The sequence below is a fragment of the Drepanopeziza brunnea genome (assembly GCF_022702325.1).
Source record: "Drepanopeziza brunnea f. sp. 'multigermtubi' strain 214-2 chromosome Unknown ctg4, whole genome shotgun sequence".
Lineage (NCBI taxonomy): Eukaryota > Fungi > Ascomycota > Leotiomycetes > Helotiales > Drepanopezizaceae > Drepanopeziza > Drepanopeziza brunnea.
This window is the reverse complement of record NW_027094067.1, coordinates 1,069,822-1,097,500: the sequence shown is the minus strand read 5'-3', so window position 1 is coordinate 1,097,500 and position 27,679 is coordinate 1,069,822. Positions and strand designations below refer to the sequence as shown.

The window sequence follows — 27,679 nt, the reverse complement described above, 5'->3', positions numbered from 1 at the left end:
CGAACGGATCCCCGGGGTCGATCTCCCTTATTACGTAGTCGCTGATACGTAGTAGTAAGTACTACCTACGTACGTAGTAGTACGAAAGGTGCGGAAGTGCAAATTCAAATTCAAATCCCAACGCGACCGCGACCGTGACCGCGACCGTGACCCCGACCCCAGATATGGTGGGGCACCCGAGAGTCCAGGGCAGAGCTCCTCCCGGGCGGGTCACCGCGGAGAGTTGAGACGAACGAGAACGTGATCATGCAGTTGTTTATCTCGTATCTTCTTCCAATCAAATGCCGACTCTGCTCTGATCTGACATCTTGGATGCGGATGCGGATGCGGATGAGAGGAGGGCGAGGGCGAGGGTCCCCCTGGTCTGTGGGGTGCCCCGACACAGGCAAGGATGGTTGAAGCCCGCCACGGGGAGTGACGAGAGAGAGGGGGGGGGGGGGGGGGGGGGGGGCAACGAGCAACGAGAACTGATCGAAGTAACGGGGTGGGTGAAGTTGCAGAGGAACGAACGCAAGGGAAGCGAAGCGAAACGAACGAACGAACGAACGAACGGGAAAGGCCCCAGGTAAGCTTTTCCCACTTGATATATATAGGAAGGGCCACCAGGTAGGTAGGTAGGTACTAGCATATCTGGTATCTGGCATCTGGGGATCTGGCATCGGGCGCCGCATTCCTGAGCGCTCTTGCCTCGGCGCTGGCCTCGACTGTGGAATGCAGATGGTGCGCGCCTCCATATCGCTGGATACCGACGAAGGTGGGGGAGAGTGGAAAGATCACGGCTGGCACGCAGTCTACGTGGAAAGAAAGGAAGGAGGAGAAATTTTTTTTTTTAAAAAAAAAAAGGAAAAAAAAAAAAGGGAGAAAATAAGAAGAGACAAAAAGAAGAGAAGAGGAAGGAAAAATGAAGGAAGTAAAGCAGGAACGCGTGAGATGCCTACGTGATTTTGGATGCCCTTCCAAGTAAACAAAAGATCGCCCGCCTGGTTTCTCAAGTTACAGTTGCAGTAGTGGTATGTACCGGTAGTAGTATTATTATCGCCGCCACCGCCACCGCCGCCGCCGCCTTGACAGCACCCCGCGCCTACTCAGTACGGTAAAGAGGCCACTAGCGAGCCGTCCTGTGGAAAAGGGGTCTTCTTCGACCAGGCCGGGGCGGCGTGATGGGGTATCGATCCCACAGTCACATCTCAGAGCCCTATCGCCGCTACGGTACTGTAGATAGGGTCAGAGATCATCCTAACCTGGGATCCCTCATCTCGTCCAGAAATACAACCGGCTACTCGGTATGTAAAAATATACAAGTGTAACTAAAAAAAAAGAAAAAATGAAAAAAAAAAAGCCTTGATGCATCACCGGCAGCGTGCGGGAAACGGGATGCGATTAAGGTTTACTTGCATTCTGCCCTGGGCGTCGTCTTGTTCGTTCCTGCATGCATACTGTATGGCGAACCCTGGAGCAGAAGCGAGATATAGTAAGTAGTTGTATAAGTAGTTGTATAAGTGGCTGTATAAGTAGGTAGTTGTACTCTAAGTATATGCCCACGGGTGCATTTCTAATTAAGTACTTCCGTACGTCAATCGATTTATTTTCCAACGCTTCTCTCGTCGCCAGCCCTGCAAGGAACGGTTCTGCTTCCTGGAGGCATCGGCTCCGGAGCGAAGGCTCTCTCCGGACTCCTTCTCCTGATCTGCCTCCCTCAGCTCCTAATGCGAAACCGTCTTCGATTGACAGGTCCGTAATCTATGCCATACTGTACCATCACCGGCCATCATGTGTAGGCCAAGTCCCAAGTCCTGTAGGCCCGGTTCGAACTTCTCCAAGTTGTTCCGTACTTCCCGTACAGTACACACGCGCGCTTCATGTGTCGGGTGTCGGGTGTCGGGTGTCGCTCGTCGGTCGTCGTTAATCCTGATATATTTTTACATCTCCTGTACACAGCCTTATACTTGGCAAGAGACATTAACATCTCTCCCGAACAAGGTGCAATCTCGGCCGGCCGTCGCCCTTGGTCGGTAGATACGGAGTACCTACGACGTACAGTAGATGCGCCCTTCGACAATCTTACATGATACTTATAGTTGCATGTCCTTTACTTACAAACCGGGGCTGTTCGCGGCATTCCCGGCGGGGTCTACCAAGACCATATCCCCGGAACGTCCTAAGGACGCAGCAATCCGCGAACCGGTCTCGGTCTGTCTTCAAATTACGGAGTCCCGGCCATCTCGTGCACCGCTCGCTCGTTGCACGACCTCAGCTGCAGCGAGGAATTTGGAATAACGTGCACTCGAGCACCGCGTACTCAAGCACCGCATCCTCGAGCAATGTACGAAGCGTGTAACCTCTCCGCATCGGAGAATTCACTGTCCACGTAACAACCGTATACACAAATAGAATAGAACTGTTGGGCCGTGAGGTACAGGACCGTACCGTACCGTATCTTGGACAAATGAGCGGTTTCACCAACCAGCTCACAGCCACGGCGAACTTCAGTAGCACATTCGAAACCACCCAAGAAGAATATGCTCCGAGAGCCATGATGCATCCATTGTCCAAGCAAGTACAGGTAGACAGGAGTATACGGCTCGGCGTATTCGGACTTGAATATTCTTTGGTTGCATACCTATATGCCCATAGTTTTACACTGTCGGTAAGATAGATCTAATTGGCCATCAGCGCGTCTCGAAACTCCAATTGGACACCGTCCTCGCTAAAGTTGACCACCCTCACACTCTTGAGATCTCGCACGATCCAATCAGGCTTCGCAGCAACGACTTGCTCGACCGTATGGCTTGTGACAAGTCCCAGGACCTTGCAGCCAGCGGCTCTGCCAGCCAAAATGCCAGCAGGGCTATCCTCGAGAACAAGTACCTGGCTCGGGTCGGTAGCACCCAGCTTTTTCATACCCATCAAGTAGCACGCTGGATCTGGCTTGCCATTCTCGACGTCTTCAGCCACAACGAGGTTTTCGGGGACTGGGAGGTTGAGGACGCCGAGCCAGCCGGTGACGAGGGGGGTCGTACCAGAAGTGACGATTGCCCATGGAACGGAGGCTTGTTTGATTTGGGCGAGAAGATCACGAGCGCCGGGAATTTCCACAGCGTCATCACCGTACATCTTTGGGAGGAGCCCTTCCATATGTTTGATGTCTGGAGGAGTGGAGGAGGTCAGCGAGGGGGTGAACTTATGGCTGGTACCTGTAGGTCAGACGGAAGTGAGAGGAGCGCTAAGCTTACACTCCCAGTTGGCTCGTTCAGGGCTCAAGACTTTCAGCGTGTCGATGGATCTTCGGCCATGAGACGTCTCAAGGATCACAGCTGGGTCGACTCCTATCTCCTTTCCGATGCTGTGGACCAATTTAAATGCATGTTAGTTGGGAGTGCGTCGAGAAACATGGACGGAGTAGATATAAGGGTTAGAGGTAGGGGTAGGGGGAGAGGGAGAGGGCCACTCTACATATTCCAATGTTTGACGACGGCATCCGTGGAGTCCTAGGATTGAGTCGATGAGCCACTCATGTCCGTATATAGATAATTACGAGGTGTCAATCGGACGAGCCTTCTCACTATGATTGTGCCGTCCCTACTAGTGGTTAATTCATGGTTCATGGTGTTTGGGTGCATATATGCATTTTCAAAGAATGGATGGCTTACTTACATGTCAAAGAGGAGACCTCCTTTAAAGAAAGTGCGCGTAGGAGGGGCACTGAACGAGTGAGATGTTGATGACATGGTCTCGTAGTAGAAGTTAAAGTGCTCAAAGTCAATACTGTAAGCGACAGGACGAAGGTGTTGAGATGGATGTTGCCAGCAGGTTCATGTGGCGTAGATAGATGTCGGAAGTAGGTCGGCACCTAAGTACTGCGTGTTTAAGCCGACGATGGCCGTTGGAAGTGGGGGTTGGGAGTGGGGTGGCGGTGGGGGGGTGGTGTTGGTGGTGTTGGTGGTGGACATCAAAGCAACAGTTAGGTACTTACAAGCTAAGGTATTTACTTCTCAAAGTTTGGAAGTCGCTTTCTTCCCTTCCCATCTCTTCTCCAACTCCATTCCCTTTCCTCTTCCTCAAAACAAAATGGCAACAAAAGCTCTCGGTAACTTGCAATCGTTCTTACAATCTGCCAGACCTCGACATGTATATACTCCCACTTCGGCCCCCGCCCTACCTCGGTCCCTGTCACAATTAGCAGCTTTCAAGATCCCCCAGATCTCCAATGATCCCAATGTGAGTCTATCTGCGGCCTATCATTCCCCAATCTCCCCCAACTGACACAATCCCAGCACCACTATGCCAAAGGATCTGCACAACGCGCTGGTCTCAACGCCGCCCTGGAAAGCCTCCAGAAGCAGATACCGGTCGAGGTCCCGATTGTAGTCGGAGGCAAACAGGTTCGTTCGTAAGACGGCATACCTACTCTCGGCAGGTCTAACCAAAGCAGATCAAAACATCGACGGTTTCCGCCCAGCACAATCCGTCCAACCACTCCTCCACAATCGCCTCCTACTCGAATGCCTCCCCTTCAGACGTTTCCGCGGCAATCGATGCGGCTCTGGCAGCTCAGCCAGCATGGGAATCTCTGCCATTCGCCGATAGGGCCGCTGTATTCTTGAAGGCTGCAGATCTGGTCGCTGGAAAATACCGGTACGACATCATGTCTGCTACAATGCTTGGACAGGGCAAAAACGCATGGCAGGCCGAGATCGACTCGGCCGCGGAACTGGTCGACTTCCTGAGGTTCAATGTCAAGTTTGCGGAGGAAATCTATGCGCAACAACCAGCACACAACTCGCCAGGTGTATGGAACAGAGTAGAATACCGGCCTTTGGAAGGCTTCGTCTACGCCGTCACTCCCTTCAACTTTACAGCCATTGCTGGGAACTTGGTCGGTGCCCCGGCACTCATGGGCAACGTCGTCGTCTGGAAACCCTCAGATGGAGCCATTGCCTCGAGCTGGCTGCTCTACAACATCTTGCTTGAGGCTGGTCTCCCCAAGAACGTCATTCAATTTGTCCCCGGGAATCCAGAGGAGGTCACAAAGGTTGTCCTTGCCCACAAGAAGTTTGCTGCTCTCCACTTCACTGGTAGTACAGCCATCTTCAGGCAGCTGTACGGATCAATTGCCAGTGGTGTTGCCGAGGGAAAGTACCAAGGCTACCCCAGGATTGTCGGCGAGACTGGAGGAAAGAACTTCCATCTCATCCACCCTTCGGCGGATATCGAGAACGCGGCAGTGCAGACGGTTCGTGGAGCCTTTGAGTACCAAGGACAAAAGTGCAGTGCAACATCCAGAGTATATGTGCCCAAGTCAGTTTGGCCGCAGTTCAAGAAGCGTCTCGTTTCTGAGACATCTGCCCTTTCTGTTGGTACACCGATAGATCACAAGAACTTCATCGGACCTGTCATCCACGCCGCATCCTTCAACAAGCTTGCAGGCGTTATCGATGCCGCAAAATCCGACAAGGAGCTCGAACTGCTTGTCGGAGGTAGATGTGACAACTCGACGGGCTACTACATCCACCCAACCATCTACACAACGACGAATCCTCACCACCCTCTCCTCTCAACTGAGCTTTTCGGTCCTGTTCTTGCAGTACACGTCTACGATGATACTTCGGCGCCTACTGAGGCATTCCAGGCTATCTGCAAGCTCGTTGATAGGACGTCGGAGTATGGTCTTACTGGTTCCATCTTCGCTGCCGATCGAGAGGCTGTCCGCTATGCTGAGGATGCTTTGAGAAACTCGGCTGGAAACTTTTACATTAACTGTAAGAGCACTGGAGCTGTTGTTGGACAACAGCCCTTTGGTGGCGCCAGAGCTAGCGGTACGAATGACAAAGCTGGGAGCTCAAATATTTTGACACGCTTTGTGAGCATGAGGAGCATCAAGGAGGAATTTAACCCGACTCTCTCGGTAGCATATCCAAGTAATGAGGTTTGATTTGGGATGTACACGGTTTCAACACACTTGTGGGCATTAGTATGGCAGATCATGTGAATGTACGCGTTGAGGAGGCGGAGAAGATACAGGGAATTGATACCCCGGTTTTGAGTAAATGATCAGACACTGTTGAGAATTCGGATGTAAATTGGGCCAAGTAGCTGCTCAGGAGATGGACACTCAAAAGAAGACTGATAAGTTTATACAAGCTGCATTTTCTAAGGAAGACAATTGTGCCTTCTTTGCCGAGCTCCCTCTCCGACCTGGCTAGCGGGTCCACTTCCAACGACCGGGATTCCCAGATTCCAACAATATCATATTCTCCCAATTTCGTCTTCTCGTTCTGTTTCTTTTTCTTCTTTCACTGGAGAGGAACCCACTGGAGATCCTTCACCCTTCAAAATGAGAAAGCTTTTGAACAAAGCCAGGTCGGCATTCGACGAGCTCACTGACTCCCACTTTATTTCCCAGAAACCTCCTTCCCAAGCAGACCAACCTTCCACGATCGGACCTCCCAGCACCCAAGACCTCCTCCGCTACAGATATCACTGGGGCACCAACCTCGGCTCCATTTTCGTCCTCGAGAGATGGCTTTCAGGCTCCATGTTTGTCTCCTCTGCCAACGGAGACAGTGAACTCGCTGCCGTGACAGCAGCTGTGCAAGACCTTGGAGTCGACAGGACTAAAGCCAAATGGGAAGAACACTGGAGGAATGCAGTTAGAGAGCCGGATCTTGAGTGGCTGGTGAGAGAGGCGAGGTGTACGAGTATCAGGTTGCCGATTGGGTATTTTACGCTGGGAGAGGAGTGGTGTCGAGGAACGCCGTTTGAAAGCGTCGGGTGCGTCTATCGGGATGCGTGGGAGGCTGTTAGGGACTTGGTCGCGAGAGCAAGAGGGTGGGGGATTGGGGTTTTGCTGGATTTTCATTTTGTTTTTGGGGGTGCTAATGGAGAGGCTCATGGTTGTGGGGATGGGAGGGCGGATCTATGTAAGCCACGGGGGCTCTACTTCATGATCTATGAGGCGGGACTTGGCTAATTCTCTGCTTATAGGGGGCAACAAGAATAACAGGGAGAGGTGTAAACAGGCTTTGGGGTGGATTGCAAGCCAAGCGAAACAAATGGATGGCGTCGTAGGCATTCAGATCGTGAATGAAGCTACCCATAACGCCTCCGGGATGTACCAGTTCTACGAAGAAGTTATCACGGAGATAGCTAGATATGACGAGAGTATGCCCGTCTATATCTCAGATGCCTGGGATCTGAAAACAGCATTAGACTGGACCACCAGAAGACACCCTTTCAGTCGAGCACCGAAGAATCCGGTTCTTATTGACACGCACCGCTACTACACTTTCAGCGACGAAGATCGAAGAAAGAGTCCCCAGCAAATCATTGGAGCCATTGGTGCCGAATTGGGGGAGCTTGACGGGAAAGAGGGAAGTCTGGGAGATAGAGGAGAGGCACAGATTATCATTGGCGAATGGAGTTGCGTCCTTGACGACCAAACATGGAGTCGTGTTCGACCCGAACAAAAGGATGACCTAGTCACCCAGTTCGGACGATGTCAGAGTCAGAAATGGCAGAAGAGATCAGGGGGGAGTTATTTCTGGACTTACAAAATGGACTGGATGGATGGTGGAGAATGGGGCTTTGTCGAACAGAGTAAAAAGCACAATATTGTCCCACCACCTTCTTTAACTCTACCTCTCCAGGAAGTCCGAAACAGACTTCAGCACGCGGGGGCGCAGAGACAGCAGATGGCTGATAGTGCGAGACATGGCCATGAGAATTACTGGAATCAGACCGCTCCAGGAAAGCCTTTTCAGCATCAGCTCTTCAGTGATGGGTGGGATATTGGGTTCTCAGATGCACACATGATCTTTGGGATGCGATGTGAGGGTGCTTTGGGTCCGCGACCTGCTGCCGGTGAGGGTGGAGATAGGATCGGTTGCTTGGAGATCTGGGTCAAAAAGAGGCTTTTGGAGTCGGGACAACGAGGAGAGTTTGTGTGGGAATGGGAGCAGGGTCTTAGAGCTGGGGTGGGTGATTTCAACCAATGTGTTGGTATGTGACAGGACAGAAACTTTTGCGGCGAAGCGGCGTTCATCCCAAGATCTAGACGAGGCTCTCTCTTTGTTACCCAGGGAAAAAAGCAAGCAAGAAAGTCATCATGGGTGGCCGTGCTCAATATGGCAAAGTGCATTGGAAGTATTTCGACACTGACATTGACTTTTGACTTGTTGTTGTTGACCTTCTTAGCGAGGGCAAAAGGGGGTGGGGGTAGGTAGTAAGTATTATTATTTATAACAAGCTTTTGCCCTTTCCCACGTTCCCAACACTGCGCCCTGAGTGGACGACACTTTCGATCACCGCAACACCAATCAGTGGGAGCACGCGACAATATGAGCCACCCCCAGAGGATGGTGAACTCGACGTCGCAAGGCGTAAGGCGCAAGGCGACCACGGTCTGAAGTCGAGAAAAGAAGGCAAGTTATGTGAGTGAGGACGGACGGCCATCGTGAAGAACCTCCTCGTTCTAGTCGTCGTCCTCGTCTCCGTATCTTCTTCAATTCCTCCCTCTCTCTCCCTATCCCTCTCCCTCTCCCTCTCCCACTCTCACTCATGCCAATCGTGACTGGATATCCCTATACATAGTCTGCGGGGGTACCTACCTACCTACCTAGCTACCTAGCTACCTAGCTACCCACCTACCTACCTACCCACCTACCTACCTACCCACCTACCTACCCACCTACCTACCTACCTACCTATACCTTACTACTTACCCTGAACCCGGCAGAACAGTTGATCGCGATGCCTCGTCCAGCCCAGCCTCCGACACCTGCCTCGTCGACAGAGATCAAGTCGAAGGACGGCTCACAATTCTGCTCTCTGCAAATGGCATTCGAGCTCCCCCCTCCGGCTGTCGCAGGCCCCGAATCCCAACAGCGTTCGAGTGCCTCTTCTGTAATGTTGGCCTCCGCCTCCTCATACTACCACCACCCCGCCTCACCCACGTCTCCTGCGATTCCTTCGATTCCAGTAAGCGAGGTGGTCAAGATTCGTCGGCGCTCATCTGCTGCACAGCCTCTTGCCGCGAAAGACGCCTTTGCACTTCCTCCCCCACCAACAAGATCCCGCAAGATCATTCAAATGAAGCCTCGAGCTCAACGAGAGGAAGACGAGCAAGTCCATAAACCATCGAAACCATTAGCGAGTAAAGCTGCTGCCGCCCCCTCCAAAAAGAAGCAGCCGTCGTCTACGAGTGCTACGGGCAGGAAGATCGCCAGAAAGACGGCACATAGTCTCATTGAGCGCCGACGGAGGTCTAAGATGAACGAAGAGTTTGGTATATTAAAGGATATGATCCCTGCTTGCACGGGAGAAATGCATAAGTTGGCTATCCTGCAAGTAAGTGCCTCGAAGCGATTCTACGACTGCCAGATGCTAACACTGACTCAGGCATCCATTGACTACGTTCGTTATCTTGAAGATTGCGTTGCGAAACTCAAGGCGGAAAATAATCGAACGAATGCCACTCCGACCGCCGAAGACTCCGTCCTCCCTCCACCAGCCAGCCGAGGCGTGCATCAAACTCCCAGGCAATATCATTCGTATCAAGAGCAAGAAGACGTAGAGATGGGAGACCCAGAGCAGGCCTCGCCCGGCTGTTCTACGCCTGTCGTCCACCCCAATCGTACATCTGCTTTTGCACCACCTATGCCCCAAGATGCCCCGACTCGCCAGGATTCATACTCGTCTGTCTCGACTGATCATCGGCATTACAGCTTCAGCACATCTACCACAACTTCGCCAGCGCTGGGACCTGCGACTCATGGTCACGCTCGTAGCGCTGCCTCTGTCAGCTCGGCACTTAATAGCCCAGTCTTGCTACCACAACGAGATCCGGATCACGAGGCCACCGCTGCCCTCCTGATGCTCAACTCTGATCGCAGAGGTACGCACGGCAGCATCTGTGGACGAGGATTGAGCGTCCAGGACTTACTCAGTACATAGCATACTTGATCAAGAACTTAAAGCCTCTATGAATATTGTCCTAGCGTTCCGTTGGGAATAAGCGGTCTTCTGCAGCTGGAGGATTTCTCTTCGCATTCCGGCATGAGTGTCATCTAAAACATGTCTTAAAATATGTCTGTACAGAACAAAATGGCAGATTAGCAAAAAAGCAATCAGAGGATTTCTCGACGTGATCGGTTCGTCGGGATTCTAAATCGTGTGAGTATTAAGGCTTTATTCGGATCCACAATACACCGTAGGGAAATCTGCTGCAAGTTATACCGACTACTGTAAGGCGCTAGTCGATGCTCACCACTTACCGTTTTGCTCAGGGCTCTCGCGAGCTCTTGATGCCACAGAGGTAAGAGCTCTTGCTGCTTGCCCCTCCAGACAAGCAGTAAGGTATCCATTTCAGTAGTCTGAGACTGCAAAGCGGTGCGCTTACAGCTCGCTCCTCGATAAAGACAGAGGTGACTGACTGACTCAATAGCAAGGCCGATCGATAACATTCGCTTCGAACCTCACCGCTCGTGGCCTAGGTGTCACAGTTCTGCAGTGCAGACAGTTTCTTGGGGTTGGCTGGCTAACTCCCCTGAGGGAGGCTTGCTGCGGACGCTGTGGTATGTACTCACGCATGGATAATATACCTGACATATAACGGTCCTTCCCGTGTAACTTGTCGATTCCACTCCCCGGCTCTGTCGTCTTCCTCTTTTGGCGATTTTCTGGGCCCAAAACCAGGCATATATGTATGAAAGCACTGCCCGGCCCGATCAAGGATTGACATATATATATATATATATATATAATTTTTTTTTCAATACATATATTGTATATTTGCTCATTCCAGGCTCATGATCAACTCCCTCTCTCTCAGGAGGGCGACATCTGTGCTAACTTACTGCTATGTAACATGGTCATAAAGCACCTGACATTTACACAGCGTTATATCGCTGGTACGAGGGCCAAACAGCCACTTGATTCGAGGCCGTCGGTTGCGCAGTTCACACTCTGTTTCCGGCATACAATTTACGGTTACACTTTGATTTCGATCCGGTAACCCATCCTCTCTCACATACTCTCCTCCCCTTCCTAATCTCATCCCGTCTTGCCCTTCTTCACCTATCTCAAATTCGACCAAAGTTAAGAGCACTGCCCCTAAGGACCCCAGGACCCAAGGAAACAAGATGGGCACCTTCTCGGCAGTATTTGCAGTACTTCTGGATCTGTCATATACCCTTCTCGTTACAGGCTGTGTAAGTTCCCCCTCTGAGAGTTGAGAAGAGAGGAGAGAGAGACCTGAGCCCGAGGCAGCCACTGACTCAACTCCCGCCCATACAATAATGAAATACTGAATAATGTTCATAGTTCACACTCTACGTACTGGGTATCGCGTTGTACAGGCTCTACTTCCATCCCCTCTCGAAGTACCCCGGTCCTTTTCTCTGGAAGATATCCCGGCTGCCACACGCCTGGTATTGCTGTACAGGGAGGATTGCATACAAGATTACGGATTTTCACGGGATTTATGGACCCATAGTACGAATTGCCCCCGATGAGTTGAATTTTATACTCGAAGACGCATGGCAAGATAGTGAGTCTCCGTACCTTATTGGTGATAGTACCCAGAACTATCCTTGCCCCGAATATATATATACATTTTTCTTGCCAGGAATAAAGATATTGACTTAAGCCACTAGTTTACGGAAAGCCACTTCCACGAAACAGTCAGCTTAGAAAGGACCCTGATCAGTTTGTTGCGAATCCTGATGGACCCCTTGGTCTGCTACTGGAGCCCAGCGATGAAATTCATGCAAGACACAGGTTCTGTTTCTGGACCTCTATTCAGGTCAGGGCTTAAAACTAACAGCACCTAGACGTAACCTCGCCCCGGGGTTTTCCGAGAAGATACTGCGAGTACAAGAGCCCCTACTGAACAAATACTTTGGTCTTCTGATCCAAAGACTTCGAGAGAACTCTGGTAGTCCGGTCGACGTGGCCCAGTATTACGAGTTTGCTACGTTTGATATTGTGGGCGACTTGACATATGGAGAGTCCTTCGATTGTCTCGAGAAGTTGGAGGTACATGTAAGTGTTGGCTGCTGTACACGAACAAGCTTTCACTAATCGCCCATGAAGCTCTGCCTCAAACTCCTCCATACAGCAGGAAAAGCAATTGCTATCCTCGGTATAATGCAAAAGTTCCACCCACTAGACAAGATATTCCTAGCTATATTTGCACGCATCGCCCGAAAAGACGAAACAATGTTTCGAACACTGACGAGGGAAAAGCTGCTCAAACGACTCGAGCTTCCGGATCCTCGCCCAGACTTGTTCGTTCATTGTCCTATTCCCATACGACGATGCTAGTTCTAATAATACGACCGCAGTATCGCCTATGTACAGAGGCATCTGAATTCAGCCGAGGGGATGACGTTCGGTGAAATTTCCGAGACGTGTGGCGTCCTCCTAGCTGCGGGATCGGAAACTACAGCAAGTCTGCTCACAGCGGTGACATTCTACCTGACAACCCACCCTTCCATCCTCAAGAATCTTACCACCGAGATCCGAAACGCCTTCAGGTCCGAGTCTGAGATCACCATAGTCAGCGTGAACCGTCTCGAATACCTCCTCGCCGTCCTCAATGAAGCCCTGCGCATACACCCCCCCGTGGGAGGCAACCTGGTTCGGATTACTCCACGCGAGGGATGCATGATCGCTGGTAGATTCATCCCGGGAGACACGCATGTAGCCATCAACCACTGGAGCGCCTCACATTCTCCCTTGAACTTCACGAGGCCCTACGAATTCATCCCCGAGCGCTGGATGGGCTCCTTGGAATTCAGAGAGGATAAGAGGAGGGTATTCAATCCTTTCAATGTTGGCCCCAGGAACTGTATCGGGAGGAACCTGGCGTATGTTGAGATGAGGGTTATCCTCGCCAGGATGGTCTACAACTTCGACATGGAACTTTGCGAGCAGAGTAAGGGGTGGAAGGATCGACAGGTTATGTACTTGCTGTGGGAAAACTGGAGGCCATTGATGCTGAAGCTGTCACCGGTGGCTAGATGAAGAAATTGAGATGAGCCTGTGGTATAGATATTTGGAAATCATAACTGGATTTCGTTTTATCTCTGGCTGGTATAGTTGTCTTTTCAAAAGTAACACACTTGTAATATGAGATAGCGCAAGATCCAATCTCTTCAGGTCTATTGTTCAGTGATGAAGGGAGGATGAGGGCTACTATATATATCAGCGATATAGCCAGAGGTTTACGAACAGCCCTACTCTAGTATATATAGTTAGTTCATCATGAAATATCGCATGTCAGCAGTAGACGGGATCCTATATCAGATCACTAAATTCAAGTGTATTACTTCGTAGAGGGGCATGACTGGTTCCATTCTGTGAAGCCAACGTGGGTACTGCCAACCGCCGAGATTAGGGCAACCTTTCGCCTCATCAGTCTATCAACCCCCTCCGACTACCGCTGGTACTTGGCAAGGGCGAAAATCACCACAAGTAGCCCCTGCAGCTCGGAGTCCCGCACAAGCACTTGGTCAGCTCCTTATCCTGGGCGATCGCCTCCTCCACATCCATACGAGCGTCGGTAACGCCATCCGTGTAGTCAAAGGTCAGCTCCGTCTCGCGGGGGATATCCTTGGCCGCGAAGAAGCACAGCTGGTGGAACGGCTTGTTCGCATGCGCGGTGACGACGGCGAAGATGCGCAGGTTCGGCTCGCACGAGTGGTTGATGAAACGCGTCGGGCCGGACTTGAACTCGCCGTCGATCTCGTACGGCTCGCCGCGGAGGCGCTGGTCGTAGCTCTCTCGGTCCTGGAACTTGTCGAGGGCGAACAGGTAGATGTCTTTCTTCTTCCGATCGGTGGCGGCTTGTCGGCGGCGATTGGCCTCCGCGGGGGTGATGATTTCGCCCACGTACTCGCCGACAAACTGACCGCGCTTGATGTCCTCGGTCGACTTGACACCTGTAACGAACAGCAATCAGTATGGATGAGGGAGAAGGGGTCAGGGTAGAGAATTGAAGGGTTAGAATGCTGCTCACCCCAACCGCGGCCGGATGTTGGGAAGATTTGTAGAGCGACTTTGCGGCCACGTCCGACCACCCGGTTGGGGCACTTGTCGCTGCACGTGCATTTCTCGTGGCACTCGTAGATGGGCAAGCGAGATTCGAGCATCCAGCCGCGAAGGCACCCTTTCTTGTCGCCGCTGACATGGTACGCGCCTGGCTTTCCACCTTTGGGAACGCGGTCCACATCCCCCAGACATGGATCACACATGGAGCCCATACATTGCGCATCACTTTCACACTCGCAGCCGTTCAAATATTCATCCTCCGCGAATCGGACCCCTTCAACAGGAATGCTCTTCTCGATAAAGACGAAATCCTTGGGGATTACCAGCTTCGTGTTGTCTTGGAAGATGATGGAGATTGGGTGCAACTTGTGCGAATTAAATTTTCCAAACTGGCAGTAATGACATTTCTCTTCCTGATGAGCGAGCTTTGGATCAGCTTTGCCGTGGTACAGGAAGTGGCACTTGTGGCGAAATTCCATTGGGTGTTGCGGGCTGGTCATATCGACGGTTGATTGTAATTTGTCTTATTCGTTGCGGTTCGGGGTGGGGATGTCAAGGTTGAGAAGCAGAAGCGCGTCGAGATTTGGTATTTTCAAACCCCAAAAGATGGGTGGGGCCTCGGCCTCGGCCACGGAGCTACGTATTTCCGTAAGATGCTGTAAACTTGCATGTATCTGAAGAAGAATGGCGGGCATGGACAGTTCGTGAACACTGAAGTTCGAAAGTTCCAAATGCTGCTCGCTGTGCAGGAGAGAAATCCTCGGTTAGCTTACCGAGCAAGAAAACAACTCGGTAGAGCCCCTTTTCTAAAAGTGGGTCGAGTCGGGGCTCGGGAGCTGGGCAAGGCTGCGCACGAGCCATAGGGGAAAAAAAACTGGATTTCAATTCCTTCCACCTTATCGAGAACCCCGCCAAAAAGTTTCAGTCCAGCATTCGCAATGGCGACCGAAGTACAGCAAACGCCGTTTGTTAAACAGCTTGCTGCCAATGGTATTTATGCTCATGCTTGCTGTTCTCAAGCACTGCCTGCCAATCTGACAAAATTCCGATCCCAGACAGACCAACCCGCGATGCTGCCGTCGCATCCCTCCGCACCTATCTCTCTGGTCGGCGCGAGCTGCCTCATCTCGAGCTCATGAAGCTCTGGAAAGGCCTCTTCTACTGCATGTGGATGTCCGATCGACCGCGTACACAGCAAGCCCTCGCCAATTGTCTCGCAGACCTCGTGGCCGCGCTGCCCTCCGAGAGCACTATCCCCTTCCTGCGCGCCTTCTGGCAGACGATGCAGAGGGAGTGGACGAACATCGATGTGTTGCGCATGGAGAAGTTCTTGTTACTGACGAGGAGGTATCTGGGGGCGACCTTCAAGGCGATGGCCGAGAAGGAGTGGGGCGACGAGTTGGTGAATGCGCACATGGAGTTGTTGGCAGAGGTGCCATGTAATGTCGAGGAGGTACGGGTGCCGAATGGGCTAAGGTTCCACGTTATCGATATATATGTGGACGAGTTGGAGAGAGTGGGCGTGTTGGGGGAGGAAGGGAAGGAGGAAACGGTGGAGAGATTATTGGGACCATTGAGGGCATTGGCGAAGCAAAGCCCAACGAAGCCGGTGAGAGTAAAGGCCAAAGAGGCGTTGGAAGATGAGAGGTTACCAGGTAATGCTAAGGTGAACGCCGAGGCAGAAGAAGATGCGAAGGAGGAGGATGCTTGGGCTGGGTTCGAGGACTGATTCGTCACATTTTCACGCTTTCATGGAAATGGCCGCACGGCTATGCAAGCAAGGCGTTCAGGTCAAAAGTAAATTTAATCTACCTTTTGCTCCCTATTCAGAAATTACTCCATGCTGAATCCGCGCAAGCATTCCACCTGCTGGGTATCGGATGAAATTACACAGAACGCCCCTATATGAACACCTCCAAATTCAAACCGGGCCAGGGGCCTCGTACATATGACCAGACTTGGACAGGACCGTACCAAGTCCCTTGTGTACCTCAGCCTGGAAAGGCTGGAAGGGAATGCGCTCGCCGTCTACACTAATGAAACCGTCCTCTTGGTTCTTGGGAATAATGCGGTATCCTAAGACTTTGCGATACCAGACTGCAGGCATGTCGAAAAACTTGCCGGTTTCCACGGCGAGCAGCATCTTTATGGTTTGTATACGACTTATGTCGCCATTAATGCACACTAGGTCCATGTAACCGTCATTGGGTAAGGCAGAAGAAAAGAAGTTGGCATCTGCAGTCATGTATGCCATCTGAAAGTGTTAGCGATACGGAGATTACGCAGCGAAGACCAAAGACTTACATTGCCGCAATAGAAGTTTCCAAGTTTGTCATAGGGAACGAGCTCCCATCCTTCGGGTAATTTATCATTGACAGTCCCGTATCTTAGGAGCGGCAGGCCTTCTTCGGCGCCACTGCTTGCTGAGGCATCATCGTCCAGGAGATGTTTGTATCCCCTTCGTTCAGTCACTGGCTCGCGGTTGTTTTGTTCCTTCTTGTAATGCTCTCTGATCTCTTGCTTGTCATCAATCGCCACTTTGACTGCAATATCGCAAGGATACAGTGCCTTGTTTATCAGGCGTATTAGAAAGCCGTAAGTAAATCTTTGGCTACCCAGAAACCTGAGGTGCTCAGTTGCCAGGTCAGACTCTGCTACAATACCAATTGATTGTGACAGGAAGCTTAGCGTGCGGGTCTCTCCCTGTGTAACAGAAATCAAGTCCAAAGGGGTCGGTATGCCCTTGATAATGGCCAGCGTGGCCAGACTAGGACTGTCAGTCCCGTTGAGATTGCAGCTCATGGCATTACCACTCCCAGCTGGAATATTGACCACCGCGATTTTAGACAGCGCCTTTTTGGCATCCAATCTCTTCCCAAGGCCGTTGAACACCTCGTGGGGCAGCCCATCACCAGAAACAGACGCCACGACATCGAATGCCTCTATGTTCAGCTGCTCGGAAATTTCCACAGCCTCGCCTTTGTATTTGGTCATGACCATATCGATGGTACAGTTTGCAGCTTTCAGCAGTGGTTCCGCGTCTCGGTGATACAGCTTCCCAGCACTTCCTTTCCCACTGTGAGGGTTGACCAGAACTTTCACTCGTTTCCTCGGCTGTGACTCGCCATATGACCGATCTAGTAGCTTATAAACCCACTGATTCACAACTTCCACCATTTGGTGCCCCACGGCGTACTTCAAAGTGGCGGCACGGACGATGGTCTCCGATACAGGTGACGCATACTGCAGAGCAAGTTCGGAGGCCTCGAGTTCGGCCCAAAGGACATTGTAAAATGGAATCGCACGAGTATTGGCGGAATCTGCAAAATTGGTCAGCACGATATCATAATATAATCCGGATGCATCAGGAGCATGTACCGGATGAGCAAAGCCCGCACCAATTGCTGTCGTCTCTCCCCTCAAAGGCTTTATCTGCCAGCGATCATTAGACAGAATGCAGACCTAGGTTAAGTACAGGCCCACCTAGGACAATAAGAGAGTCTGTCCCTAAAGTTAGAGAGACGTCTTTGCCCAGTGTCAGGGTTGCCTCCCTGACGAACGAGTTACCATGAGCTGCATCTTCGAAGGAGGTAGCAGGGTCGACAAAGGGATTGTCGGAGGGCATAAGTGTAGTCGTCATGTCGTCGATTGCCTTGATACCCCCAGCATGCTTATCGAAGACAGGTGGAGGGATGACGATGAGAGGATTGTGGTTGTAATTGTGGTTGCGGTTGTGGTCGAGGTGGTGAATGTGAACGTGGATGTGGATCTTTATCCAGGCGGCCGGATGGTTCGCCCAGAGAGTTTAATACGTATAAACTTCGCTTCCCCCCAGGCCCTATTTATATATAGAATTACTACTACCTATCCGACCGGTAACCGTGCGCAAAGAAGCTGTCGGCTACTCTCATTTACACAACTATAAATGTGTGTCGAAGGACCCTGTTTGCGGCGCCGAGTCTCGAGTAAACAATGAGATCATTTGTGCGATAGTGATACACCTATTTACGAATATATACATACCTAGGCCGACTCGGATGCGATCTTACCAATCTTCATGCATGCATGGACAATCCCAAGAGAATCTCATGAAGCTTTGTTGGCTTTCAATCCAGATTTCCTTCGAAATGCCGATTGTATAATTTCCACCATGACTTCCACGCGACGAACCCCTGGTGGTCTTCTCACATTTGCAACGCACATCTCATTCCTCGACACGGAGATCAAAACTATTGATTGCAAATGCCCCTGTGGATCTAGAAAACTCCTGTCTTGGCTTTTCAGCGCCAGTCATGATTATCTGCAGTAGAGCATGGCCAGATCCACATAGCTCATACCAATATTCTACGCCTCTTGGTTGCGTGTCTGCTTCGGCTAGACCAACCCCAACTTTCCATCTCTCAACAATGGGAAGTACATAGTTGCCTAGCAGGTCATGAATAGTGATCCGCATTACCTAACTTTCCATCCTCAATGTACTGTCCCCCAACTCAGGCGACTTCGCCGACCTTGTTCAAGCCTTTGAGCGACCCGAGACTCAGTGCAAGACCTTGTGACCTGCTGCGAATACGGACAAAGCCGGTAACTGGACCGTCTTCACCCTCCTTCTCGATACTCAAATTTGCAAGTGCATCCTCACCTAGTTTTAATTAGTACCCATTCATGGATCGATTGAAAGACGCAAGAGCTTACCAAAGACGCTTCGAGCGTAGAGATTCGCACTCAGGAATTGACAATCGCCCTTGAGCGAAGCCTCCGGGGTCAAGCAGCTCATGTTTGTGCTTGCCATTAGTTGCGTGAGGAACTCGCGTAATGACTTGGCTTTGGAGTTGATGTTGACCTTGTTCTCCCACTCAAACTCGGTCCACATGGTTCGGAATTGCGTCTCTGTGCAAATCGCAGGTTGGATGTAGTCCATGATATCGACGTGAACATCATTCAGGATGACAACACTGTTCTCGGTAGAGCTGGCACCATCATACACGACGTTACCAAAGATGACTCCCGTATCTGTCGACGATACCTTGATGGTGGCCTGGACGTTCTGGAAATCGTGTGGACCTAGGTTCTGGGTAGTTGGTCTTTCAACTACCTTCAAGTCTCCTAGTGTGGCGAACTCTACCGACAGATTTTGAAGAGTCTCAGTTGTCTGATTCACCAAAAGAACATCGAGAACGATATCAAATTGGTGGACCTTGACATATGCTTCGGCGTAGACGGGATCGGAAAATCCTGTGAGTTGGACAACTCTGCTTAACTTTGAGGTCAAGTCTTCAACTGCTGAGTCTCCACCTGTTGCCTTCTCAAGATCAAGCTCTATCTCGTCGGTTCCGTCGCCAGCGTTCTTCTTTGCCAGTTGTCGGATAGAGACAACATCATCGACTTGGACCGCGGTCTTGGCCTTCTCGACGGCTTCCTTGGCCGCTCTTCTCTTCTCTTCCACCTGAACCATGGCGCGGAAAGCCTTCCGGGTGTCATCCAAGAAAACAGTCTCTAGCTCTTTATTTTGTGCGAATTCGGCGAGGGAGCGGACACACGTCATGATTCTATCCACAGAGTCTTCGTCAATGGGAGCTTTGACGAATTGTGACTGACCAACACGGATGATAGAGATCATGATTAACATGGCTTCAGCACGTAAAGCGTTCGTTCGAGCCTTGTCTGAAGATATTTCCGAGTGACGCATCACAAGCTTGGTCAGAGTGGATGAGAGAACAGAGGCGAGGTAGTAGTCCCCGTCGAGAATGAGTTGTCGAAGAGGCGGCTTTTGGGCCGCTTTGACGGCTTCTAATTTGGCTGCCACTGCTGACTTACTGGTCAGGGCGCTTTCTGTCGCGTAAGTGCCATCGGCAAGCACTCTTCTAGATCCAGTTGGCGCAGCTTTGGGATGCCCGTTGACTTGCTCTGCTTCCTTGGCCGGCTCCTGTCCATCCGCTACTTCATCCAACAGTCTTTGTTCCGATGCCAGAATTGGGATCTCTCCTAAACTAGCTCGTATCCTCTTCCAGGCATCTCTGATGTCATTTGCTTCGAGAGAGTACTCTCCCACAACCCAAAGTGCTCCACGATAAACCTTTCCGGCACGCACCTCACTCAAAGTGGACACCAAGCGCTCCACGATCGATGGGCGGAGGTTAGGGAACTTCTCTACCACTTCCTTGACAAAGGAGATTACATCCACAGCCGAAGTATTGTTGAAGTCAGCAATGAAGTCCATTAGCAGGTCAACAACACTGGCGGCCACTTCCGAGAACTTGATGGCGCATTGGTGGATGGAATGGATGAGCAATTGGCGGTACTCGTTATTCTTCTCGTATTCTTGGTCAACAGTCTTCGACAGCTCCTTCTTCAGGAGGAGGACAACTTCCTCTACGTTCTTGCTAGAGACCATCTCCATAGCAATTTCCAGGGCCTTTCTCCGGACGTCAATATCAGGACTCGACAAGACTCGAAGAATCTCCATGATGAGATCGTCCAAGACACCCTCGTTCTTCTGTCTCAGCACATTCACGCGGTCGAGTACGATCAGCTTGACATTGTTGTCCGCCTCCTTAATACTGAGTTCGATGAACTTCGCTGCCGCAGCTTTGACAGCCACAGGGTTGCTCGTCAAGGCAGTCAAGGAAGAGGCAGCTTCGTATACGACTGTGGTCGCACCGGCTTCCAAAAGATCAAAAATGAGACGCAGATAACGAGCCTGTAGCGAAAGTTAGTAGATGTCGAGTCGTCGGAGCAACAGTTCTCACTTTGTTCTGAGAGTTCTGGATCGCATCTTTCCGAATGAACTCCAGCTCGACCAATTGTAGAAGTTCGTCGGCGTTTGGAATTCCGTCAAATACACTGCTCAGATACGCCAAAGATTTATCGTGGCTGACGCTGACCAGCGCTGCGAAAGCATTCCTCTTGCAGGTATGATCGCTTTCGGCCTCCAAGAAAGCGGCTATTAGTTCAGGGGCATCTGGGATAAGACTCTCCGAATGTTGGTATATCGATGCGATCGCGAGCACGGCATTTTTTCGGACGTATGCGTGGCGATGCTCGAGACAGCCGCGGGCGGAAGAGAGGAGAGGTTCGATGAGCTCGGCTTCGCGCAGTTTGCAGAGAAATCTTAACGTGTTGCCTCGAATAAATTCGTTGGGATGCTGAAGATCATTGCGGATGCCGTTGCTGTACATTTTTTGTAAGAAAAGGCAATCCCTCGCATTGGGGTCGTAATGCGCTTACCAGACGAGGATCATCTCTTGCTTGAGCTTACCGCTAGCATCATGCTTGGGGCATATCTCGTAGTAGAAATATAGCAGCTTTTTCAGAGCCTTATGCTTCGACGGCATGACGAATCGGATAATGTACATGAGGAGTTGCGGCATCGGGTCGCCATTCAGCATGACCGTCAGAATGCGCTTCATAGTTTCCACCTTACTCTCATCTGTCCCTTTCTCCAGCTGAGTCCGCAAATCGGACATGGTGGGTACGTCGGCGGCATTGTCTTGGTGTACCAAACTGTACGAGCTCTCCAAGAAGGAAGCCATGATGGCGAACTTTTCGGCGCAGACCGCAAAGGCAAGAGAGATTGCGATTGGATGTATTTATTAGGAGTTGGCCTTGATGCTATGAAGATATCGAGTATGCTCGACGAGGTAGGCTGGTGGTTGGGGGTAGATGTGGTGGTAGTGGACTGGCTCGGGCAGGCCAGGCGCGATCAAATCGGGAGTTCGAACAGAGAAAAGGATGTTGTCAGTAGAGCAGGACAAAATGGTTACGGTGATATCCCTTAGCGCAGGGGAGGAGACGGGTAGAGTGGAGGAGGAGAGAAGAGGAGGTGAGAGGACGAGATCGTAAGTGCAGATGTTGCGCACATCAACCGAATTGAACAGAATGGCCGGATCTCAGAAGTTGAAGCAAAGGTCAGGTTATTCCACCCCCGTCCCCGTTCCGCTTAAAGCTAGCTCAAGCATGGGTGGGCCCCGTTCTCCACTTCACTCCACTCCACCCCACCCCTTCTCATTCCACTCCGCTCCGCTCCGCTATATTCCACCTGAGAGTCGACCTAGTTCAGCCTCAGTTCAGCCTTGCTCGACCCCTCCACACAGCTCAAGACTACACCACACAACTCAATATGGCTGCTTCCAACGAGCCATTCTACATCCGCTACTAGTAAGTCTATCCTTATCTCATCCGCTCCAAACAAAACTGCTTTGGATACTTGCTAATCCCTTTCTCCTTTCTTTCCTAGCTCGGGACACCAAGGACGACACGGTCATGAATTTCTTGGTGAGTGGCCGTGGCTGTGGCCGTGGCCGTGGGAGCCCCAACCGTGGCCCTAAGATCTAATTTTCTTCATTCAATCAGAATTCGACTTCCGAGTCCTAGGAGACGGAAGAAGCGCTTCTGCCCGATATGCCAACAACTCCAACTACCGAAATGATTCCCTCATCCGCAAAGAGAGTATGTCAATATCACCCCCTACCCTGGCCTGCTTTGCACTGGCTCCTTGAAGATGAGCTCGACTGATATGGGGCATCTTGGCAGTGTGTGTGAGCTCCCTCATGGTGGATGAGATCAAGCGCATCATTAAGACGAGCGAGATCATGAAGTACGTACGCATCGACTGCTTTGCCTGGATGACATTCCTCTCATGCTTTTACAGGGAAGATGATAGCAAGTGGCCACAGAAGAACAAGGATGGACGTCAGGAGTTGGAGATACGACTGGGAAGCGAGCACATCTCTTTCGAGGTATGCTGAAACTTTCTATTTCTGTGGTGCTACTAGTTTGATAACCGGTCCATCTCCAGACCGCTAAGATCGGCTCCCTCGTCGACGTTACCGACTCTCAAGACCCCGAGGGCTTGCGCGTATTCTACTATCTCGTCCAGGATCTCAAGGCGCTGGTGTTCTCTCTGATAGCTCTGCATTTCAAGATCAAGCCTATTTGAGGGAGGGATCCTGCAGCAAAAAATGGTGCGGGTCCGGCGTGTCGGCGTTGCTTGTACAGTTGTACACCGAAAGGGATACCATAGAACCTGGGAGCAAGTGGCGTTGAGACTATGAGAAGTACTATTCGTCTCCCTTCTCACACGATTGCGACCCAAAGCTATTGTCAATTCTACAAGCTCGAAGTATAGGCGTGCATGACGACGCTGTTCATACTTTTTTGTCCAGACATATGCTATGATGACGACGCTATTTATTGTGCATCATTCATCACAAAGCAGAGGCGGCCCCAAGTAGGGCTACCGTGGCTGACAATTGTATGTCACACTGTATCTATATTCATTTGGTTTTTCCATCTATACCTCATATCTCATACCTTGTACCCAGAGGTCTTGTAGTATGGTACATGCGACGCGAGGAATGAATGGGGCTCTCGGTCTTGGCATTTTTCGAAGCAAAGCCAAGCTAGCGAGGATGCCGATGCCGACGCCTCAATCACTCATCTCGCAATCCAGACCCGAGCAAGTTCCAATCCATCCTCCTCGCCTCCTTTCGCTGCCAATCCGTGAACATGAGCTTCGCTACTCAAACGGTTCACATTTAATTTCCGTCACCAGTCTCTTTCTCTTCGCTCCCTGTATCATCAAGTTACCTCTCCTGTTACATCCCTAAGCCTGGCCTGCGGGCGTTGAGACTTTCAATGCCCACACCCTCCCCGTCCAGCAACGACAGCATCGTTGCAGCGACTTCACAACAGTCCTCATGCCCACCCGACCATGACAGACTGAGCTGGCGGGCTGAGAATATGAATGGAACCCACGATGAAGTGACCGTGACGGCACGAGAAGTTCTTCAACAGCCTACTCCTCCACCAACAGAATCGCGGGCTGCCGATTCAACGGATACACACATCGCAGAACACCGCAGCACCAAACGAATGGACATGGATGAAGATACTAGTGGGCCGGATATGCTGTCGCCCATGAGTGCTGAGGGCGATAAGCAGGAAGAGAACGAGCCCGCATTGTCGGATATAAACTTGGGGCCTCCGTCTATGGGCTACGACTTCTCAAATATACGAGTACGCCCCTCTACATACTGCTAGGTAATGTCGAATACTCATCTGGGTCTTAGCTCCTTCCATCCTCTCCGTCCTCTTTTCTGCGCGCTGGAAGCAAGTTTCACGGGACTCAGCAATCCGAACGCCAGGTCTACGATGTACAGGTCGAAATCAAGCATGTAGATATGAGGGAGTCATTTTTGTGTGGATACCTGCGGATCCAGGGTAATAAGAACCACTCTTCACTGACCTTTCTTTGCATGGCTCCCAGGCTAATCCCTTCGCATAGGATTAACGGAAGACCACCCGACACTGACTACGTATTTCGAAGGGGAGATAATTGGATCTAAATACACTTTTCTCACAAAACATCAGGACTGGGGATCAACCGATAAAGTTGATTTACAACATTGGGCCAAGTTCTCAGCTTTTCGGCCCTTTCGAGACAAGGCAAAGAAAGGGCACCTACATATCCCGCAACTCGCACAACGAGAAAACATATTCATGAGATGGAAGGAACACTTCCTGGTTCCGGATCATCGAGTGCGGACAATAAGTGGTGCTAGCTTCGAGGGTTTCTATTATATCTGCTTCAACCAGATACATGGGACTGTCAGTGGGATATATTTTCACGCCAAAAGTGAGAAGTAAGTCGTATTTTCGCAATGGAGTTAGAGTCCGAAGACTGATTTATGTTCAGGTTCCAGCAGCTAGAGCTGAAGCATGTCGAGGATAGGGGCTGCTTTGCAGCAATGGAGTTTCGATGAGTGATGATCAATGAATACATACACATGGCGCGATTTGGAAAGGGACTGGTCTGTCCGATCTTCCAGGAAGGGAGCCGCGGCTTGTACAGGAGGCATGGCATCTGGGTCTAAATACGAATGCAAAAATGCCCTTGAGGGAGGACAGCGTTCAAGGAGTTTTTGTTGCTTTCAAGGGTGTACCTCGCAGGAGACAAGATACTATATCTATATCGTAGTTTGTTTGTGAATACCAAGTTCACGTCCCGAATCTCAAGTATCCGGAGTGCATAATAGTATTTGTTCTTTATAGGCGTGCTCATCAGGGAGTAGTGTGATATTGCTTACTCTGTATATCAGGAAACGAGTACGAGAATACCCGATTCTACAACTGCTCGCATCCCTTTCGCTCCTCTCTCCACAAGGCAAGCGAACCTGTACAACGACATCGACGACAACAACAACAACAACAACAATAACGACGGACGATAACAACAACAACCACAACAACAACAACAACAATCACAACAACAACAATTAATCGTGAACTTAAACTCTGCAAACGTGACCACCATGGATTTTGCCCCATACCAAGATGAGAATCCCGAAAGTAACCGCGCCCTATCCCCCCCACTTGGGGGGCGCCGTTCCTTCTCCCCAAACGAAGGCCGCCGCTCATACTCCCCCGCCATCCCCAACAACGCACCCCGACTGACAGCAACCCCCTGGGCTCCCCGAGCCTCCACCGACGAAGCCGTTTCGCCGCAGGGTTTTGGGAATAGCGGGAATGCAGGCCGAGATGTCGAGGCGGGACGGGGCAGGCTAAACGAATTCGAGACGAGCTTACCCATCCGGATGGATTTGGAGGCATGTTTGGCATACCTGCTACTACCTCCTGCCGGAGGTGTGCTCCTTTTGCTATTCGAGCAGAAAAGTGATTATGTTAGGTGAGTGTTGGTTGGATCCATGGCGCGAGGGCGGGTGGAAGGGACAATTGGGGCAGCCCGATGCTAACAGCTATGGTACATGGTATAGGTTCCACGCCTGGCAATCCTCGCTACTATTTTCAGCATTATTCGTCCTACATCTGATCTTCTCCTGGTCATCTTTTCTCTCCTGGCTTTTCTTCATTGGAGATTTGGGACTCATAGGCTACCTAACATCCCGAGCGTATAGGGATGGTTAGTCTTCCACTCCACAGGTGCTACATGAATACTTACGGTCTATAGCGGATATGCTGGATCGATACCAAGTGCCTTTCTTTGGCCCTCTTGCGAACTCAATTCTGGACGACGAGTAGTCCTATGACGGAGCTGCATTCGGATTTCAAGATACCCTTCATTTTGCGCGAACTTGCAATTGCGAGTGTACTCTACTTGTTTTAGTCTGCGGCCGGATAGACCCACTATGGTAGATGACATTCTTTTGAAGATACGGGAGATAGTACGATTCGAAGGCCATGAAGGGAGAAAGTCCCAAAGGTAGCAAGAATGGGAACTACTTGTTTGCTATGCACGACCCTTTGCGAGGTGCCTTCGTGTGTGAGGTACAACATCTAAATATCCAATGCGGAAAAGCTAAAATGGACAATGCGAATCTTCAATTCTTAGATTTCTGCGTCCTGATACGGCCATAGCCTTGCAAAGAGTTCCCTTTCCGCCTCATTATCAGCATTCTCAACCAACGAAGTCCTGAGCTCGGCTACAACAGCACGTATCTGATCGGATTGAGCTGGGTCCACCATCCGTTTGGAGCCAGACCTTAATTTTCTCGAAAGAGCCTTAATGTTAGAATAAGAAATTCTTACACTATAAGGTCTGTGCTGTTGCTGCTAAGCAACTCTTAAAGAGATAGATAATAACTGCTAGTTGAAAAAAGGAATAGCTAGTTAGCGTAAAAAGAGAACTGTATACAGTTATCTTTCTTTCTAAAAGGATTCCTTCTTTTTTAGATAATCGAAACTAATTGTCACCAACGGTGACCTAAGATAAATTCCAGTAGTTGTAGTAGTGATGAGTAATCCAAGGGTTGTGGTAGTGGTTAGTCATCCAATTACGTGAGACTATTCTATACGGATCTGGCAAGATTTGTGAGCGTGCCAAGACTTTTATTCTATGTCAATCTATTGAACTTTTTTCGGAAAGGGTCGGCCCGAATTAAATATGAAACACAGCTAAGCTTAATTCAGCTACCGCTATTAATTCTGCCGTACGTAACTTACGTAAGGCTGCCACACGTAACTTACGTAAAGCTGTCACACGTAACTTACGCAAGGCTGCTACACGTAACGTACGTAAAGCTGCCACACGTAACTTACGTAAGGCTGCTACACGTAACGTATTACGTCGCAAGCGTAAGTATTACTCCTCGAGGGTAAAGAAAACAAAGGGCTTAAAGTGGAAACTAAACTTTTAAAGCACCTTCGAAGGGTAATACTTAAGCCTATACCGTAGTACGTAAGGCTGCTATACGTAACTTACGTAAGGCTGCCACACGTAACCTACGTAAAGCTGCTATACGTAACTTACGTAAGGCTGCCTCACGTAACTTACGTAAAGCTGCCACACGTAACGCACGTCGCTGCTTTACGTAACGCACGTCGCTGTTACACGTAACTTACGTAAGGCTGCCATACGTAACGCACGTCGCTGCTTTACGTAACGCACGTCGCTGCTTTACGTAACGTACGTCGCTGCCTTACGTAACGTACGTCGCTGCTTTACGTAATACGTAATGCAGCTAAGCTGCTACACGTAACTTACGTAAGGCTGCTACACGTAAAGCGCGCTGCTGCCTTAAATATAAGTGATTAGCAAAATGTTACGATACTAATAGCCCTTAGGCCTCGGCACGGTTGGTTAAAAGATTAAAGATTAGTCAGCTGCCCTAGTCCT

General features: G+C 50.6%; 12 protein-coding genes across 12 annotated transcripts; 8 read left to right on the top strand and 4 right to left on the bottom strand.

Annotated features, from left to right (window-relative positions):
• Positions 1-2,658: 2,658 nt before the first annotated feature.
• Positions 2,659-3,728, bottom strand: L3040_003102 (uncharacterized protein; the record flags this gene model as incomplete). Its single annotated transcript, XM_066154332.1, has 5 exons — positions 2,659-3,146; positions 3,234-3,343; positions 3,454-3,488; positions 3,564-3,579; positions 3,655-3,728. 5 exons carry the CDS (start codon positions 3,726-3,728, stop codon positions 2,659-2,661), a joined length of 723 nt encoding a protein of 240 aa, XP_066012304.1.
• Positions 3,729-4,068: 340 nt separating this feature from the next.
• Positions 4,069-5,932, top strand: L3040_003101 (uncharacterized protein; the record flags this gene model as incomplete). Its single annotated transcript, XM_007293582.2, has 3 exons — positions 4,069-4,218; positions 4,275-4,382; positions 4,433-5,932. 3 exons carry the CDS (start codon positions 4,069-4,071, stop codon positions 5,930-5,932), a joined length of 1,758 nt encoding a protein of 585 aa, XP_007293644.2.
• Positions 5,933-6,334: 402 nt separating this feature from the next.
• L3040_003100 (uncharacterized protein) lies at positions 6,335-8,006 on the top strand (the record flags this gene model as incomplete). Its single annotated transcript, XM_007293581.2, has 2 exons — positions 6,335-6,920; positions 6,985-8,006. The coding sequence occupies 2 exons, from the start codon at positions 6,335-6,337 to the stop codon at positions 8,004-8,006; spliced, it is 1,608 nt and encodes a 535-aa protein (XP_007293643.2).
• Positions 8,007-8,748: 742 nt separating this feature from the next.
• L3040_003099 (uncharacterized protein) lies at positions 8,749-9,983 on the top strand (the record flags this gene model as incomplete). Its single annotated transcript, XM_007293580.2, has 3 exons — positions 8,749-9,345; positions 9,397-9,892; positions 9,952-9,983. 3 exons carry the CDS (start codon positions 8,749-8,751, stop codon positions 9,981-9,983), a joined length of 1,125 nt encoding a protein of 374 aa, XP_007293642.2.
• Positions 9,984-11,138: 1,155 nt separating this feature from the next.
• Positions 11,139-13,023, top strand: L3040_003098 (uncharacterized protein; the record flags this gene model as incomplete). Its single annotated transcript, XM_007293579.2, has 6 exons — positions 11,139-11,207; positions 11,320-11,545; positions 11,652-11,775; positions 11,829-12,039; positions 12,091-12,284; positions 12,342-13,023. 6 exons carry the CDS (start codon positions 11,139-11,141, stop codon positions 13,021-13,023), a joined length of 1,506 nt encoding a protein of 501 aa, XP_007293641.2.
• Positions 13,024-13,464: 441 nt separating this feature from the next.
• L3040_003097 (uncharacterized protein) lies at positions 13,465-14,549 on the bottom strand (the record flags this gene model as incomplete). Its single annotated transcript, XM_007293578.2, has 2 exons — positions 13,465-13,940; positions 14,018-14,549. The coding sequence occupies 2 exons, from the start codon at positions 14,547-14,549 to the stop codon at positions 13,465-13,467; spliced, it is 1,008 nt and encodes a 335-aa protein (XP_007293640.2).
• A 438-nt stretch (positions 14,550-14,987) lies between these two features.
• On the top strand, positions 14,988-15,778 carry L3040_003096 (uncharacterized protein; the record flags this gene model as incomplete). The annotated part of the gene is made up of 2 exons (XM_007293577.1): positions 14,988-15,039; positions 15,105-15,778. The coding sequence occupies 2 exons, from the start codon at positions 14,988-14,990 to the stop codon at positions 15,776-15,778; spliced, it is 726 nt and encodes a 241-aa protein (XP_007293639.1).
• Positions 15,779-15,970: 192 nt separating this feature from the next.
• L3040_003095 (uncharacterized protein) lies at positions 15,971-17,689 on the bottom strand (the record flags this gene model as incomplete). The annotated part of the gene is made up of 4 exons (XM_066154331.1): positions 15,971-16,303; positions 16,354-17,369; positions 17,428-17,481; positions 17,533-17,689. The coding sequence occupies 4 exons, from the start codon at positions 17,687-17,689 to the stop codon at positions 15,971-15,973; spliced, it is 1,560 nt and encodes a 519-aa protein (XP_066012303.1).
• Positions 17,690-18,539: 850 nt separating this feature from the next.
• Positions 18,540-21,578, bottom strand: L3040_003094 (uncharacterized protein; the record flags this gene model as incomplete). The annotated part of the gene is made up of 4 exons (XM_007293575.2): positions 18,540-18,688; positions 18,742-20,746; positions 20,796-21,216; positions 21,274-21,578. The coding sequence occupies 4 exons, from the start codon at positions 21,576-21,578 to the stop codon at positions 18,540-18,542; spliced, it is 2,880 nt and encodes a 959-aa protein (XP_007293637.1).
• Positions 21,579-22,165: 587 nt separating this feature from the next.
• L3040_003093 (uncharacterized protein) lies at positions 22,166-22,984 on the top strand (the record flags this gene model as incomplete). Its single annotated transcript, XM_007293574.2, has 6 exons — positions 22,166-22,203; positions 22,283-22,320; positions 22,399-22,494; positions 22,579-22,642; positions 22,697-22,784; positions 22,844-22,984. 6 exons carry the CDS (start codon positions 22,166-22,168, stop codon positions 22,982-22,984), a joined length of 465 nt encoding a protein of 154 aa, XP_007293636.2.
• A 698-nt stretch (positions 22,985-23,682) lies between these two features.
• Positions 23,683-24,809, top strand: L3040_003092 (uncharacterized protein; the record flags this gene model as incomplete). The annotated part of the gene is made up of 4 exons (XM_007293573.1): positions 23,683-24,063; positions 24,117-24,267; positions 24,332-24,689; positions 24,743-24,809. The coding sequence occupies 4 exons, from the start codon at positions 23,683-23,685 to the stop codon at positions 24,807-24,809; spliced, it is 957 nt and encodes a 318-aa protein (XP_007293635.1).
• Positions 24,810-25,358: 549 nt separating this feature from the next.
• L3040_003091 (uncharacterized protein) lies at positions 25,359-26,085 on the top strand (the record flags this gene model as incomplete). Its single annotated transcript, XM_007293572.1, has 3 exons — positions 25,359-25,732; positions 25,821-25,966; positions 26,015-26,085. 3 exons carry the CDS (start codon positions 25,359-25,361, stop codon positions 26,083-26,085), a joined length of 591 nt encoding a protein of 196 aa, XP_007293634.1.
• Between the last annotated feature and the right edge of the window lie 1,594 nt (positions 26,086-27,679).